At 47.8% G+C, this 18,292-nt stretch overlaps 1 protein-coding gene across 1 annotated transcript in view; it reads right to left on the reverse strand.

The window, feature by feature from the left end:
* Positions 1 to 13,895: 13,895 nt before the first annotated feature.
* Positions 13,896 to 18,292, reverse strand: part of FGGY (FGGY carbohydrate kinase domain containing) — a 433,297-nt gene continuing 428,900 nt past the window's right edge. Inside the window, exon 16 of the mRNA XM_082264806.1 lies at positions 13,896 to 14,117. Coding sequence (XP_082120932.1) covers positions 14,036 to 14,117 — 82 coding nt within the window. The 3' untranslated portion in view covers positions 13,896 to 14,035. The remainder of the gene's footprint in view (positions 14,118 to 18,292) is intronic.

Here is an 18,292-nt window from a genome sequence, read left to right on the forward strand (position 1 = left end):
TGATGCGAGGTGTCAGTCTGACACCCTGCATCTCCGATCTCGGTAAAGAGCCTCTGACGGAGGCTCTTTACCATGTGATCAGCCGTGTCCAATCACGGCTGGTCACATAGTAAATAGGAACAGCCGTTGATCGGCTTTCCTTAGTTCGTGCCTGATCAGATCATTGATTACCAGTGCAGACCCTCGGGGGGGGGGGATGCCACTAGATCCACCAGGGATGCCCACTATGACCCCAGGGATGCCCACTATGACCCCAGGGATGCCCACTATGGCCCCAGGGATGCCCACTATGGCCACCAGGGATGGCAATCAGGGCTCAGGGAGCCCCCCATTGCCCTCCCCATCAGTGATGCCCACCAGTGTCCTCCCTATCAGTGCTGCCCACAAGTGCCCATCATTGCCATCCTTTAGTGTCGCCCACCAGTGCCCATTATTGCCCACCAGTGCCGCCTATCAGTGCCCATTAGTGCCCATCAGTGCCGCCCATCAGTGCCACCCATCAGTGCCCATCAGTGCCCACCAGTGCCGCCTATCAGTGCCCATTAGTGCCCGTCAGTGCCACCTATCAGTGCCCATCAGTGCCACCTATCAGTGTCCATCAATGCTGCCTATCAGTGCCCAGCAGTGCCACCTATCAGTGCCCACCAATGCTGCATATCTGTGCTACCTATCAGTGCCACATATCAGTGCCTATCAGTGCCGCATATCAGTGCCGCCTATCAGTGCCACCCCATCAGTGCCACCCCATCAGTGCCTCCTCATCAGTGCCTGTCAGTGCAGTCTCATCAGTGCTCATCAGTGCAGGAAAAAACTTATTTATTTACAAAATTGTATAACATAAACAAAAAACTTTTTTTTTTTTCAAACTTTTCGGTCTTTTTTTATTTGTTTAGCAAAAAGTAAAAATCGCACAGGTGATCAAATACCACCAAAAGAAAGCTCTATTTGTGGGGGGAAAATGACATAAATTTGGTGTAGGTACAGTGTTGCATGACTGCGCAATTGTCATTCAAATTGCAACAGCGCTAAAAGGGGAAAATTGGCCTGGGCAGGAAGGGAGGGAAGTGCCCTGTATTAAAGTGGTTAAAGCGGAGTTCCGGGCACAAAAACGATATTTTTTTTTTGTGCCCCTCCGCTAGGAACACCTCACCTGAAAAGGAATTGGATAGTTATTTTTTTTTTTTTTTGTTTACTTACCTTGTAATTGAAGATCGAAGATACTCACCTCAGATTACTTCCTCCCTCGGAGCCGCGGCTCACCCCGTCACTTCCTGTCTCGCTATGATTCCTGGGAGCTGAACGTCACAGCTCCCAGGAATCAATGCGACGGCACCGGCCCCGCTCGTCATTTCCGGGCGACGCCGCGCCGGAAGTGACGAGAGGGGCCGGTGCAGGCGCATTCTGGGACAAGAAGACGCGGAAGAAGACACAGAAGAGGACCGCGCCGGCTTCAGCTGCCCACAAGAGAGATGGAAACGCTGTGGAAGAAATTTTATAAGTAAGTATTTCTTCTAAAAGGTAAGTGCGAACCGGGACAGATCAGAGGCTAGCCATTGTGGAATGTACTAACCCTGAGTGTCCCGGGGGTATGTTTAGTAAAAAATGACCTCTGTGCCCGGAACTCCGCTTTAAACCTGACCAAAACAAGACTCTAGTAGACATCCCAGATGTGATAAATTTGAAACACAAACGCATGAATTATAATTGAATTAATAATATAATTTTATTATATAATATATATATATATATATATATATATATATACATATATATTATATTATATAATGAAATTATATTATTGATTAGTTTATAATTCATGCGTTATATATATATGTGTATGTATATATATATATATATATATATATATATATATATCTGTGTATATATATATATATATATGTATGTATATATATATATATATATATATATATAAGGGCATATATATATATATATATATATATATATATATATATATATATATATACACATACATAATACATATAAATGTTATGTGTTTGTGTTTTGTGCAACATTTGAATTTCCCTCCTAGTTCCGCTCCCATGCACCATTACTGCTGCAGGGAATGGAACCAGGAAGTCATCAGACCGACGGTAAGCGGCGGGGATCTCGGCTGGCGATCACAGCAATGGGAGATCTTCGCTGGATCGCCAGGAGAAGGTAAGGAACCCCGCTGCAGGCTCTGCACATCTACCTCAAGCGTGACTCGGGGATACCGATCCTAGCATAAAAAATCCACCCCGAGTCACGCTCGGGGATACCGCTAAGGGAGTTAAGGAAGTTTTTGTTCAAAAAATCTCAAAGGAGCTCAAAGAAGCTTGAAGAAGCTCAATAAAAAGCACAAGAGCACAAAAAAGGATAAGCTTCTTCGAGCTGAAATAAAAGCTTAAATGCCTGTAACAGCCTGTAAAAGCAGCTTTTATTTTTTTTTGAGCTGCAGTGTGCATGAGCTTCAAGTCGAATCTTCATCTTAACCACTTGCCGACCGCTGCACGACTATTTACTGCGGCAGTCAGCCTCTCCTGGGCAAAGTGACATAGTACTTGTACAAAGTGACGAGCCTGTAGGGGCGAGCGAGCGCGCGCGCGCCGCCGGGGGCACGCTCCCGCCCCCGCTCATTCCCTGTCTAGCCAGCGCATGTGTCCGCCAGCCACTTGCGAGCCTCCACAGGAGAGGGAGAAAGACAGACGGCTGATGTAAACACAGCTGTCTGTCATTCTCCCTGAAGTAATGACAGAGGCTATGTGATCCTGCTATGTAGGATCCTATGTCTCTGTGATTACTTCACTAGCCACGCCCCTAGGGACACACTTAACCCCTTGATCGCCAATAAAGTTAATCCCTTCCCTGCCAGTGTCATTTTTACAGTAACAGTGCATATGTATAGCACTGATTACTGTAGTAATGTCACTGGTACCCCCAAAAGTGTAAAAAATGTCAGTCAGGGGTCCGATCTGTCCGCCGCAATGTCGCAGTCCCGCAAAAAAAAAAAATTGCGGATCGCCGCCATTACTAGTTAAAAAAAAAACAATAAAAATGACATAAATCTTTCCCGTAGTTAGTAAACGCAATAACTTTTGCGCAAACCAATGAAAATATGTAGCAGAAAACAAATTGGCCTAAAATGTTAAAAAATTTAGATTTTTACATTTTTTTGGACAATTTGATATAAAAAAATGTGAAAAATATTATTTTTTCAAAATTGTTGCTCTTTTTTTGTCTATAGTGCAAAAAATAAAAATAGCACAGGTGATCAAATACCATCAAAAGAAAGGTCTGTTTGTGTGAAAAAAAGGACGTCAATTTAATTTGGGTACAGCGTTGCACGACCACGCAATAGTCCGTTAAAGTCACGCAGTGCCGAATCGCACAATAGGGCCTGGTCTTTGAGCAGCCACATCCTCCGGGGCTAAAGTGGTTAATTGATGTGATTTTGATTTGACATTTCAGGAAAATTTCCCAGGCATTCCCTGAAGTTGCCTTGAAGTCACATTGCTATCATCTTTTTACATGGACTATAGACTGAAGGACTTATGAATAAATGGTTGTGGAACGAATCATCTGAGTTTCCATTATTTCTTATGGGAATTTCGCTTTGATATACGAGTGCTTTGGATTCCAAGCATGTTTTCGGAACGAATTATGTTCGAAATCGAAGGTTTTACTCTATATAACATGTAGAATCCATCACAGCTGTTAAAGCATTGTGACTTCTGACATTTTAAGGGTACGTAATCAGTGTTGCCAGCCGTCAGTATTTTTACTGGCATCCAGTAAAAAATGGGCACTTTTCCCCTGCCAGTAAATGCCAGTGATAGGAAAAGATTGCTATTAAAAAATATGGCTGTGATGCTCTGCGCAGGGGAGGACTGGGCCGGGGGGGGGGGGGCAATTGCCCCCTGGGCTGCTCTGATTCCCCGTAAAAAGACTGCACCACTTCTGCCACAGACATGCCTAAAGGATTCCTGGTGAAGAGAAGTAGAGTCCCTGCGGCTGACCTACTGAGTGCGGGTTAAAGACAAGGACAAAGCACAGCCCCCCCCCCCCCAGCATTAATGGTGTAAACTGTGTCTGAGCAGAGGCAGGTTCCATGCTCCACTAGAGACTCTTCTGCCCTGGCCAGCCCCGACTGAGCTGTCCCAGCTCCCGCCAACCTCCCCCTGCTGGGCAGGTCGGGAACCCGGATTCAGCCGGTAAGTAGAGAGTATCTGGAGCAGGGCTTCAGCTTGTAATGGGGGTCAGGCGGAGGATTGGGAGAGTGTGTGGGGGGATGAGGGAAAGTTGGAGAGGGGCCGAGTCACTGCACCACAGACCTCTGGTTTGTACTTGCCCCCTGGGCCAAAAGTTGCCAGTCTGCCCCTGGCTCTGCATGCACAGTTCCGGTCAAGATTCAGCCAAGACCATCAAAGTGCCTGCTACATTGTGTTCAAGCTGCGCCGGCAGGGGGGCGGGTCTGGCGGAGGCGGTGCCTGAGCACGTCGTGTGATGTCATAGTGCATGAGAGCCGAGTGGAGCAGCCGGAGCACCTTTCTGTGCTGTATGGACTGCTGAACACTGCGGTCAGTGTCACTCTGAGAGTTGATTTCATGTGTGTTCCCATTCTAATTTCTTTCCCTGTCCCTGAGCTACTTACTATATGAAAAATAAAATAGGACATATGCTTTTAGCCTTAATATCCACCTTAAATCATATTGCTATTTGCTTAGTGTACTTGTTTGTAGCTTAAGAACTGAAACTTGCACTTAAAACTGTAATTTTGTAACTTTTGGAAATGCCAGTAAAACCTTGGCTGTAGGTTGGCAACACTGTAAGTAATTGGTGTGTTGTCTAGACAAACCCTGATAGAAAAACATCAACTACCAAGATCTGAGTTAGGGTCCTTTCACACGGCCGCTCCGTGTGAGAGCTCCGCTGCGGGACTTTTTTTTTTTTTTTTTTCACGGAGCGGATGACATTTCTGTCATCCGCTCCGTGTGCCCGCATATCATCCCATCCGTTTGCGGATGATATGCGGACATAATGTAAGTATATGGCACTGCGGATGTCAGCGGATGACACCGCTGACATCCGATTTTCCTTCCTTTCCGTTTTTTACACGGAAGAAAAAATAGGGTTCTGTTCCATTCGTAAAAACGGAACAGAACTGAAAGGAGGAAAATCGGATGTCAGCGGATGGTATTCCGCTGACACCCGCAGTGCCATTCACTTACATTATGTCCGCAAATCATCCGCAAACGGATGGGATGATTTGCGGACAAGCGGAGCGGCCGTGTGAAAGGACCCTTACATAGTTACATAGTAGTTGAGGTTGAATAAAGACACCAGTCCATCCAGTTCAACCTGTGCAGGTGTGTGTCAGTGGCCTGATCGTTTCCCATAATAACCCTGAATGTTGTGATCTGTGAGATGCACATCCAAGAGTCTTTTAAAAGCAGCCATACTCCCCGCAGATACCACCAATTTTGGAAGAGAGTTCCACATTCTCACGCCCTTACAGTGAAGAACCCCTTACATAGCTTAAGGTTAAACCACCTCTCCTCTAATCTTATTGTGTGGCCAGGCGTCTTCTTGCACTCATTGAGACTAAATCGTTTATTTTTTACCTATGCTAGGATCACCATTGAGGTATTTGTAAATCGCTATCATGTCCCCTCTCAGGCGTCTCCTCTCCAAGGAGAATAAATTAAAGCGGAGTTCCGGGCACAGAAATGATTTTTTGCTGAACATACCCCCGGGACAGTCAGGGCTAGCACATTCCACAATGGCTAGCCTCTGATCTGTCCCGGTTCGCACTTACCTTTTAGAAGAAATACTTACTTATAAAATTTCTTCCACAGCGTTTCCATCTCTGTTGTGGGCAGCTGAAGCCGGGGCGGTCCTCTTCTGTGTCTTCTTCCGCGTCTTCTTGTCCCAGAATGCGCCTGCACCGGCCCCTCTCGTCACTTCCGGCGCGGCGTCGCCCGGAAATGACGAGCGGGGCCGGTGCCGTCGCATTGATTCCTGGGAGCTATGACGTTCAGCTCCCATGAATCATAGCGAGACAGGAAGTGAAGGGGAGAGCCGCGGCTCCGAGGGAGGAAGTACTCTGAGGTGAGTATCTTCGATCTTCAATTACAAGGTAAGTAAACAAAAAAAATAAAAATAACTATCCAATTCCTTTTCAGGTGAGCTCTACCTAGCGGAGGGGCACAAAAAAAAAAATTGTTTTTGTGCCCGAAACTCCGCTTTAAATTTATTTTGATGCACTTATAGCACAGTAAGCACCTTAGGTGTGTTCATCAACTTGTTTGTATTCAATATCTATTGCCTATGCCCGGGATCCTCAATAGGTGGACTCCGGGCCGCCTCCGGACCCACATGGACTTAAATCTGGACCGCCGAAGCGGTCTGATTTCTTCTGTCTCAGCGGGGGGCAGAATTGAGAGGATCGGAGTGGCTGTGTTTTGCACTGGCAGCGCTGCATGATTACAAAAAGCCGAGTACAAGTTCTTCTGCGGCGGAGAGGATGTCCTACAAAGTCCCGCCTCCTGGGCCGGCTCTTACCTATGATAGAGAGAACACTGGTGACGTCTATCATAGGAGCAGGTGTCCAGGAGGCGGGACTTTGTAGGATATCCTCTCCGTCGGGTAAGAACTTGTACTCGGCTTTTTGTAATCATGCAGCGCTGCCAGTGTAAAACACAGCCACTCCCTGGTCACTCTGCATTATTGGGGGCATGCACACTGGTCAATCTGCATTATTGGGGGCACGCACACTGGTCACTCTGCATTAATGGGGGCATGCACACTGGTCAATCTGCATTATTGGGGGCACGCACACTGGTCACTCTGCATTAATGGGGGCACGCACACTGGTCAATCTGCATTATTGGGGGCACGCACACTGGTCACTCTGCATTAATGGGGGCACGCACACTGGTCAATCTGCATTATTGGGGGCACGCACACTGGTCAATCTGCATTATTGGGGGCACGCACACTGGTCAATCTGCATTATTGGGGGCACGCACACTGGTCAATCTGCATTATTGGGGGCACGCACACTGGTCAATCTGCATTATTGGGGGCACGCACACTGGTCACTCTGCATTATTGGGGGCACCCACACTGGTCAACCTGCATTATTGGGGGCACGCACACTGGTCACTCTGCATTATTGGGGGCACGCACGCTGGTCAATCTGCATTATTGGGGGCACGCACACTGGTCAATCTGCATTATTGGGGGCACGCACACTGGTCAATCTGCATTATTGGGGGCACGCACGCTGGTCAATCTGCATTATTCGGGGGCACGCACACTGGTCACTCTGCATTAATGGGGGCACGCACACTGGTCACTCTGCATTAATGGGGGCACGCACGCTGGTCAATCTGCATTATTGGGGGCACGCACGCTGGTCAATCTGCATTATTGGGGGCACGCACACTGGTCAATCTGCATTATTGGGGGCACGCACACTGGTCAATCTGCATTATTGGGGGCACGCACACTGGTCACTCTGCATTAATGGGGGCACGCACAATGGTCGCTCTGCATTGGATGGGGGCAAGTTTTGGGGAATGCCTTTTTTTGTTGTTGGCGTTCTGTATTTGGAATTTGTCGGTTACTTTTCCGGACCTCGGACTGAATGGAAAATTTGTAAGTGGACCTTTCAAGTTTACATTTGAGTACCCCTGGCCTATGCACTGGTAGCACTTTCAGAAATTTTAAATTCAGCAATTCAAGTGTACCCATCCCATTTAAAATCTTCCTTCCTGCATTCACAGTTATAATTTTGACGCACTGTTAGCACTTTAATTAGCACCACTAAAATTGCATAATCATTGCAAGCGCTATAGGTAGCCCCTTCCCCTGTGGCTATATACACTACAATAAATTAAGCGCTTGTAATTGCTCCTCAATAATTCCTTCTCTGGACTCTCTCCTGCTCCAACACATCCCTCCTGAGGACCGGCGACCAGAACTGGACAGAATACTCCAGATGCGGTCGGACCAGAGTTTTATAAAGTGGAAGGATTATAGTCTCATCTCTGGAATACATCCCCTTCCTTATGCATGCCAATATTCTGCCGGCTTTTGGCAGCTACAGCTTGACATTGCATGCTATTGCCTAATCTATCTTCTACTAGGACCCCCAAATCCGTCTCCATTCTGGATTCCCCCAGAGGTTCCCCCCCCTAGAGCATAATTTGCGTTTATGTTTTTTGCCCCCAAGTGCAATACCTTACACTTCTCTACATTAAATCTTGTTTGCCATGTAGTTGCCCACTCTGTTATTTTGTTCAGGTCATTCTGTAAGATTTCTATATCTTGATGAGAAGCTTTTGCCCTGAATATCTTTGTGTCATCCGGGAAAACTGAGATTGAGCTACTGATTCCATCCTCTATGTTATTGATGAATAAATTGAAATTTCGATAATACTCCCAGTTAGCACAATATCTTCATTCATTAAAATGCAAAACAGTTGTAGTCTGTATGACCTGTATGGAATATTTATGCGACAAGTTTGACAAGCTTAGGGGTCACATATGGGAAATATACAATATACTAACAATATACGAGGCTAAGAGACAAGGATATATGGAAAAATGGGAAGCTGATTTGAATGAATCACTAGAACTGGATGAGTGGCAAATAGGGATAGACTGATATGTTTTTTTAGGGCCGATACCGATATTTTGGTTACAACGTATCAGTATCGGCCGATATGGGCCGATATTTTGTACATTTAAAGTTTTGAAAAATAAAGACATTTTTTGACACAAATCTGGTACTAAACATGTTAATTTTTGTTTAATGCTTAATGGCTGGCTTGCTGGCACCCTGTGGTGGGTGGCTGGCTGGCACCCTGTGGTGGGTGGCTGGCTGGCACCCTGTGGTGGATGACTGGCTGTCTGGCACATTGTGGTGGCTGGCTGGCTGGCACCCTGTGGTGGGTGGCTGGCTGGCACCCTGTGGTGGGTGGCTGGCTGGCACCCTGTGGTGGATGACTGGCTGTCTGGCACATTGTGGTGGCTGGCACCCTGTGGTGGGTGGCTGGCTGGCACCCTGTGGTAGGTGGGTGGCTGGCACAGGGGTTGTGGGTGGCTGGCTGGTACAGGGCCTGTGGGCGGCTGGCTGGTACAGTGCCTGTGGGTGGCTGGCTGTCTGACACCCTGTTTGGCACCCTGTGGTGGGTGGCTGGCTGTATGGCACCCTGTGGTGGGTGGCTGGCTGTCAGGCACCCTGTGGTGGGTGGCTGGCTGGCACAGGGGCTGTGGGTGGCTGGCTGGTACAGGGCCTGTGGCTGGCTGGCTGGTACAGTGCCTGTGGGTGGATGGCTGGCTCGCTGGTACAGTGCCTTTGGCTGGCTGGTACAGGGCCTGTGAATGTGGGTGGCTGGCTGGCACCGGGCTGCTGTGGGTGGGTGTATGGCTGTGATACTAGTCCCGACTCCAGATAAGGCTGTCCAAGGCGAGGGAGGCGGCCTAAGAAGGCAGAATGACGTCACAAAAATATCAGCAATATCGGCCGTTACCGATATATCGGGGAAAGTGCATATCGGCCACCGATTGGGCAATATTCCTCCTACTAACCTTTTTAATGCCATTGCTCACTGTCCCTAGGGGCTGGTTCACACCACAATTTGAGTTAATTTTTGATACATTTTAGTGCATTTTTTCCCTCTTATTTCTCCATCTCAATTAAGAATCAAAAATGCATGTGTTTTGCCACATTCCAGATGTGTTCACTGGTGAGAACTAGGGCCATTGGAATCCATGTTTAACACAGTCCATGCATTTTTAATGCAGAATAAAAACGCACTGGACTGCATCTGGTGTGCACCAGCCCTAAGGAAACAGTTTACTCCACTAGTCACAATCTGGTCTCCTCTAAAGTGGATAGACACTAGAGTTTCGATCTATGTATAGGCAGGCTGGTTGGTACGCAAGTTGATATATCGATCGACTTGTGTACAGCCAGCCTGCTGGAAAATGTATCTCGATCAGTGCCACCGGCTATAGCCTGCGATGCCGATGAGTGGGAAAATCTCCCTGCTGTCAGAATACAATAGCCCAGCGGGAAGGTTGCCCCATCCACATTGAGTGCATGGATGGGGAAATTGAATCATTTTCTTTGGTTCCACCAGTAGGTTGTATGGCCAGTCAAAAAACTGGCCAAAGAGAGCTACAAATCTTTGGCACAGTCCACATACGCTCTGTGCATTCTGTGTCTAGCTGTTAGGCTGGGGTTAGGCTTTACATTTGACATAGAAATGCAGAATATACGATGACAGGTCCTCTTTGCTCAATCTTTCCCCCAGCTGCTGTTCATGGTGAATGCATTCCATCGTTCAGCCTCTGGTAACATATGGAAGCTGTAACTTTCCCATATTGTAACTGTATTTTATTGGAATCAGAGGCTGTCTCTTTTATTGCGGTTATACTACCTATTCCTATATAGAGGTTTAATCAGCCCCGGGGGAGCACTTCATCTCATAAAACACCAGAAAGCCTCCAGAATGCAACAATCCACCAATCCTCTGCATAATGAAAGACAGGTAAAACATGAGAAACTCCGTAAAATACAAGTTACAAGTTTATTTATTGATTAACATTCTAAAAAAAGGTGCCCAAAATCACCCCCCCCCCGTTGTCCGCACCCGCACTTCCACCCCCCTCCCCCCCGCGCCAGAACGGACACGTCCTCGCTTGTCACCTTTAACCTGACCTGAGTCGAGTGTCACACAACTGGGCGGGCTCAGGGCCCAGTGCCCTGCCCCCCCGCCCCCACCCTTTTTTGAAGCCTATTAGACATACTTGCCAACTGTCCCATTTTTGCAGGGACAGTCCCGGCAAATAGGAGCCGGTCCCGGGTAATTTACATTGTCCCTGCAAGCGCTTGTCAATCAGACTGCCCGTAAAATGCCCGTTACAGGCAGCCGGCGCCCGTAAAAAAAATGGTTGCGGGCCAACATCGTAACTGCACATGCGCCGTTCTGACGCCTGCCGGGCTCGGGAAAGCTTGTACAAGCTCGGCCGGGCGAGCGCATGCGCAGTTACGTAAGTGGGCGGAGCTTCATGGAAGTGGGTGTGGTGATTGATAGCTGTGCTGCAAAGTGTCCCTGGAAATGTTTTTCAAATGTTGGCAACTATGTGTTAGAGCCTCTGGCTCTAATCACGTGCTTAAAAAAAAAAAACCCTATTGGAATCCATGCGTCCGGCGCCCTGCATGTAGATTAGGGGGCCGGATCCATGGATGGGGGGGGGGGGGTCGGCCCCCCTGAGCCCCCAATGGCCGCCACTTGGTTGAAATGGAGTATAATGGACACCTACACACCATCCCTTTTTGACCCCCCCCCCCACATTCCCCTCTATATGAGCACTGGGGTCATGTTAGATGTGAGGGGCAAAGATAATGAGGAAAAAGGAAACCCCGGTATACTAGTCAGTACCAGTGTACACAAGTCTATTTGCTTTCAAAGAATAAATCGCCTCTAATGTTGGGTGTCCTATGTGTATGGATGGCGTTGCAGTGCGGAAAACTATTCATTTCTTTTTGTTTACATTGTAGTAAAGGGTGCCTTGACTGGAAAAAGTTTGAGAAACCCTGGCATAGAGAAGCACAGAGACCCAGTAATGGGATAAGGTAAGTAATAACCACTTGCAGACCACCCCACGCACATATACTGTGCCATGGCAGCCGCTCTGTGCCAGATTGCGTATCTAGTGCATGTTCTGACATTTCATGGTCTGGGGCACATGCGCGCGCTGCTGGTGACCTTCTTCTGCTGTGATTGGACCCAGCGGGAGCCAATCAGTGAGTGAGGCAGATGCAATGTCCGCAGATTGTTTTGGAGACAGGCAGAACAGTGGTCTGCCTATGTAAAAAAGGCAGACCGCCATTCTGTGAGAGGGAAATGTGCTGATCCTATGTGTCTGCTAAGCAGGAACATGGATCTTTACTTTCCCCCCGGTCAAAGCACCTCCCCCACAGTAAGTAAGCACTCCCTAGGAACACAATTAACCCTTTGAGCGCTCAACATGTTAGCCCCTTCCCTGCCAGTGTCATTAATACAGTGACAGTTCATACTTTTTAGCACTGATCACTGCATTAGTGGCACTGGTCCCCAAAAAGTGTCAAAAGTGTCAGTTAGATGTCCGATTCGTCTGCTGCAATATTGCAGTCCTGCTATTAGTCGCTGATCGCCGCCAAAAAATAACAGCAGAGGTGATCAAATACAACCAAAATAGGCTCTATTTGTAGGGAAAAAAAGGACAAACATTTTATTTGGGTACAGCGTCGCACAACTGCGCAACTGTCAGTTAAAACAACGCAGTGTAGTTGGCAAAAAATGGCCTGGTCATGAAGGGGGGTAAATCTTCCGAAGCTAAAGTGGTTAAACAGGAAAAATTTTAATTTGAAAACATTCAAAAGCATTTTGATGGATGGGTGGTTGGGTGGGTGGTAGGGTGAGTGGTAGCGTGGGTGGATGGATGGGTGGTAGGGTGGGTGGATGGAAGGGTGGTTGGATGGGTGGTTGGATGGATGGGTGGGTGGATAGGTGGGTGGAAGGGTGGATGGGTGGGTGGATGGGTTGATGGGTGGATGGATGGGTGGGTTGATGGGTGAATGGGTGGGTGGATGGGTTGATGGGTGGGTGGGTGGCTGGATAGGGTTGATGGGTGGGTGGGTGGATGGGTTGAAGGGTGGTTGGTAGGGTGGATGTGTGGGTGGATAGGTGGGTTGGGTTGATGGGTGGGTGGATAGATGGGTGGTAGGGTGGGTGGATGGATGGATGGGTGGGTGGGTGTAAGGGTGGTTGGATGGGTGGTTGGATGGGTGGTTGGATGGGTGGGTGGAAGGGTGGATGGGTGGGTGGATGGAAGGGTGGGTGGAAGGGTGGATAGGTGGGTGGAAGGGTGGGTGGATGTGTGGGTGGAAGTGTGGATGGGTGGGTGGATGGGTGGTTGGATGGGTGGGTGGATGGGTGGGTGGAAATGTGGATGGGTGGGTGGTTGGATAGGTGGGTGGATGGGTGGGTGGAAGTGTGGATGGGTGGGTGGATGGTTTGATGGATGGGTGGGTTGATGGGTGAATGGGTGGGTGGATGGGTTGATGGGTGGATGGGTTGAAGGGTGGGTGGAAGGGTGGGTGGGTGGATGGATGGGTTGAAGGGTGGGTGGAAGGGTGGGTGGGTGGATGGATGGGTTGAAGGGTGGGTGGAAGGGTGGATGGGTGGGTGGGTGTATGGGTTGAAGGGTGGTTGGTAGGGTGGATAGGTGGGTGGATGGGTGGGTGGGTGAGTTGACGGGTGGGTGGATGGATGGATGGGTGGATGGGTTGAAGGGTGGGTGGAAGGATGGATGGGTGGGTGGATGGGTGGGTAGATGGATGAGTGGATGGGTGGGTTGATGGGTGGATGGAAGGGTGGGTGGGTGGGTGGATAGGTGGGTGGATGGATGGGTGTGTGCAAAATATAAGTGGATTCAACTTCAGTTTTAGACCCCTTTCACACTTGTGCAACTTGGGACAGCAAAGTCGCATGACAAGTCATACCCCATGATTTCCAATAAGTAACGTTCATATCTGTGTGACTTCAAGTCGCAGCGATTTCCAAGTAGCCCCTGCACTACTTTGGTCAGACTTTGATGCGACTTGAGGTCCATAGACTTCAACATTATACAGACATTGCTTCAAGTCGTGTCAAAATCACACGACTTTCAGGTTGCACAAGTTTGAAAGGGGTCTTAGTGTGGGAGAAAAAGGGGGAGCATGTGATTTTTGTTTTTGTATTTTGTCTGTAGTTTGGCATGGAAGCAAATCAGTTGCCAGATACAAATAAAGAACAGGTTTGCCTAAAGATTGACTGATCCCGCCCCTTTTTTTGGATTGATTGCGGTCTCCAATAAATCGGTATTATGATGTGTGATGACAATAATTTGATGAATGAATCAATATTCTGGATTCCAGTATCAGGAGGTTGTGTGATGAATGCGGTCTTCATGTTCTATAGGTGGAAGTTCCTTTCTATCAGTTCTCTTCCATAATGGTCTGATACTCCCGCTGGTGCTGGTACAGCTTTAGGTACACCCCGTACTTCTTCTCATAGAACCTGCAGATGACAGAAGTGACAGCCGTTATCCTCGCTGTGTGACAAAGCGTGACACCGATCGTTCGCTGATTGTATCCATCACTGTTATCTCTGCTCTGATAACTGAAAAATTCAGAAGTAAATTCTTATTGGCAGTAAAATAGTAAAATCTCTCTGTGCCGTAATTCTATACTTCACAGACACAGAGCAGACTTTGGTTTGTTGATCCTGCCAGGAGATGCGATATTTTACCACTTCCTTTAATGCTGAAATGCAACCTTTTCACTGCCCTTTAACCACCTTGATACCGGCCCTCCCCCCCCCCCCCCTTCCTGCCCAGGCCAATTTTCATCTTTCAGCGCTGTCAGCACTTTAAATGACAATTGCGCGGTCATGCAACACTCTACCCATATGAACCTTTTATCATTTTTCTTTTAAACAACGCTGGGTTTTTTATTTTTTGCTTAAAAAAAAAAAAAAAAAGCGGAACACTTTGAAGAAAAACATTTTTTTCTTCGTTTCTGTTATAAAATTTTGTAAATAAGTAAGTTTCTCCTTCACTGACGAGCACTGATGATAAGGCACTAATATGCAGCACTGATAGGCTGCACTGATATACAGCACTGATGGGCACTGATAGGCAGGCACTGATATACAGTACTGTTGGGCACTGATAGGCGGCACTGATATGCAGCACTGTTGGGCACTGATAGGCGGCACTGATATACAGCACTGATGGGCACTGATAGGCAGGCACTGATGGGCACTGATAGACGGCACTGATGGGCACTGATAGTTGCCACTGATGAGCATTAATAGCTGGCATTGATAGGCAGCACTGATGGGCACTGATAGGTGGTACTGATGAGCACTAATAGGCAGCACTGATAGGCACTGATATGCAGCACTGATGGGCACTGATATGCAGCACTGATGGGCACTGATAGGCAGCACTGTTGAGCACTGATAGGCAGCATTGATAGGTGGCACTGATGAGCACTAACAGGCAGCAATGATAGGCACTGATAGGCAGCACTGATGAGCACTGATATGCAGCACTGATGAGCACTGATAGGCAGCATTGATAGGTGGCACTGATGAGCACTAATATGCAGCACTGATAGATGGCACTGATGGGCACTGATAGGTTGCACTGATAGGCAGCATTGATAGGCAGCACTGATGAAGAGGCGCTGACAGTCATTACTGATGGGCACCGATTGGCATCCCTGGTGTGCACTGATTCAAATCCCTGGTGGTGCATGGGTTGGCATCCCTGGTGGGCACTAGGGTTGCCACCTCATCTCTTTAAACCAGGATCTGAGGCTGATTAAGGTGGTAATAAAACTTATTAGTGCCTTATGTACATTATATTAGCCTCAGAACCTGTGTAATTATTATGTGTCCTGGTTTAAAGGGATGATGTGGCAATCCTAGTGGGCACTTTAGGTGGGCACTCCTGACGGGACGGGACGGGGGGGGGGGGGTCTGCACTGATAATCAATGCATCAATTATGCATGTGGGCACTGATGTAAGACTGATGTAAGGGAGGCACTCTGATGGGGACACCTCATGTATGGGAGGACTCTGATGGGGACACCTAATGAAAGGTGGCACTGTGATGGGGACACTGATGTAAGGGGGCACTCTGATGGGGACACTGATGTAAGGGGGGCACTCTGATGGGGACACCTCATGTAAGGGAGCACTCTGATGGGGACACCTAATGAAAGGTGGCACTGTGATGGTGACACTGATGTAAGGGGGCACTCTGATGGGGGGCACTGATGTAAGGGGGCACTCGGATGGGGGCACTGATGTAAGGGGGCACTGATAAAGACACTGATGTAAGGAGGCACTATGATGGGAGCACTGATGTTAGGGGGGCATTCTAATGGGGGCACTGATGTAAGGGGGTCACTCTGATGGGGACAATGATGTAAGGGAGGCACTGATTGGGACACTGATGTAATGTGGCACTCTGATGGGCACACTAATGCAAGGGGGCATTCTAATAGGGGCACTGATGTAAGGAGGGGCATTCTGATGGGGGCACTGACGTAAGGGGGCATTCTGATGGGGGTGCTGATATAGGGGCATTCTGATGGGGGAACTGATGTAAGGGGGCACTCTGATGGGGACACTGATGTAAGGGGGGCATTCTAATGGGGGCACTGATGTAAGGGGGTCACTCTGATGGGGACAATGTTGTAAGGGAGGCACTGATTGGGACACTGATGTAATGTGGCACTCTGATGGGCACACTGATGCAAGGGGGCATTCTAGTATGGGGCACTGATGTAAGGAGGGGCATTCTGATGGGGGGCACTGATGTAAGGGGGCATTCTGATGGGGGCGCTGATATAGGGGCATTCTGATGGGGGAACTGATGTAAGGGGGCACTCTGATGGGGACACTGATGGGTATACTGATGTAAAGGGGGAACTGATGTAAGGGGGCTCTCTGATGGGGACACTGATGTAAGGGGGCACTGATAAAGACACTGATGTAAGGAGGCACTATGATGGGAGCACTGATGTAAGGGGGGCATTCTAATGGGGGCACTGATGTAAGGGGGTCACTCTGATGGGGACAATGATGTAAGGGAGGCACTGATTGGGACACTGATGTAATGGGGCACTCTGATGGGCACACTAATGCAAGGGGGCATTCTAATAGGGGCACTGATGTAAGGAGGGGCATTCTGATGGGGGCACTGACGTAAGGGGGCATTCTGATGGGGGCGCTGATATAGGGGCATTCTGATGGGGGAACTGATGTAAGGGGGCACTCTGATGGGGACACTGATGGGTATACTGATGTAAAGGGGGAAATGATGTAAGGGGGCATTCTGATGGGGGACCTGATGTAAGAAAGGATCTGTTGGGATCAAGCTTGTTTGTAAATTTATTTTCTTTGTTTTGCTGAAGTTTTTTTGCTGTTGTTCTCAATCATATCATGCTGATTACAAAAATAAACTGATGTGGTTGTCATACTGAAAAGTTTTGAGGCCCCTGATTTTAGCAATCTGCCTTTAAAAAAAAAAAAAAAAAAAAAAAAAAAAATTTGTTTTTGGCATTCCTGCCGAAAATTAGGAGTTTATGTGGTGCTGTGCTTTGCATTGTTAAAACACATAGCAATGTTTTCCTTTTTTTGTAAACTTCTATTTAATTATAGGCATGGTGGAATGCTGCTTATGTACAGTGCATGCCAATGCAGCCTAATGGGGTGAACACAAGTAATATAACATAAGACAAATTACTTTTTCTATATGTTGGCATTATAATGGGCATTGCTGTCCAATGGGATCAGTGTGAATGAGCCCTAAAAGGCCACTAAATCTATGGAAGGAACTTCACCCCTGGGGACTGAACTGGGCGCTGCTCTAGCATATACAGTAACAATTTGTCATCTACATTTACTCCAGCAGGTGGCACCCACGCCCCATCAATACTTCTCTCCAGCACAGAACACTGACCAGGGTGGGGTCCTGTATTAAGGAATTAACCGAGTTAAACCATTATAAGGGCCAGCAGATTATTCAATGCAGATTGAATATTTTATTACTCATGTAATTCACAGCAAGTGCTTAAACTACACAATTTTAAAGAGTCAGTCTGGCCAAAATCCATGGATGCTGGAGATTGGAATCATCCTACAGATTTTTACTCCACTTTAACTGGCCATGAATATTACAATCTGCTTGTATGATCTATTTTAAGCTCACCATACATTGTACAATCTGATTGTACAATCTTCTTTAGATCTATCATCAAGGGCCTGCCGGATCAGACACAGATTGATTGGATAGAATAGATCTGTTCTATTATATCGCTTTGGTAAATCTAAAGGAGATTGTACAGATATGGATTATAGTGCAAGGGCCGGCCTGACTGCATGAAAACTGAGTGCACAATCATATTGCATGGTTTAGGGCAGGGGTCTCTAAAATGCAGCCCGGGGGCCAGATATGGCCCTTTGCTTGCTTTTAGCTGGCCCTTGAGATGTTATTCCCCACATTGTCAGCAATTATTCCACTATTTCTCCCATTGATAACACAGATGGGGAATTATTCCTGCTACTGACAACAATGATGGGACACAATTCCTCCCACTGACACCAATAATGGGGCACTATTCCCTCCACTGACACCAATGATGGGGCACTATTCCTCTTACTGGCACCAATGATGGGG

This window comes from Pelophylax lessonae (assembly GCF_965119305.1).
Source record: "Pelophylax lessonae genome assembly, chromosome: 8".
Lineage (NCBI taxonomy): Eukaryota > Metazoa > Chordata > Amphibia > Anura > Ranidae > Pelophylax > Pelophylax lessonae.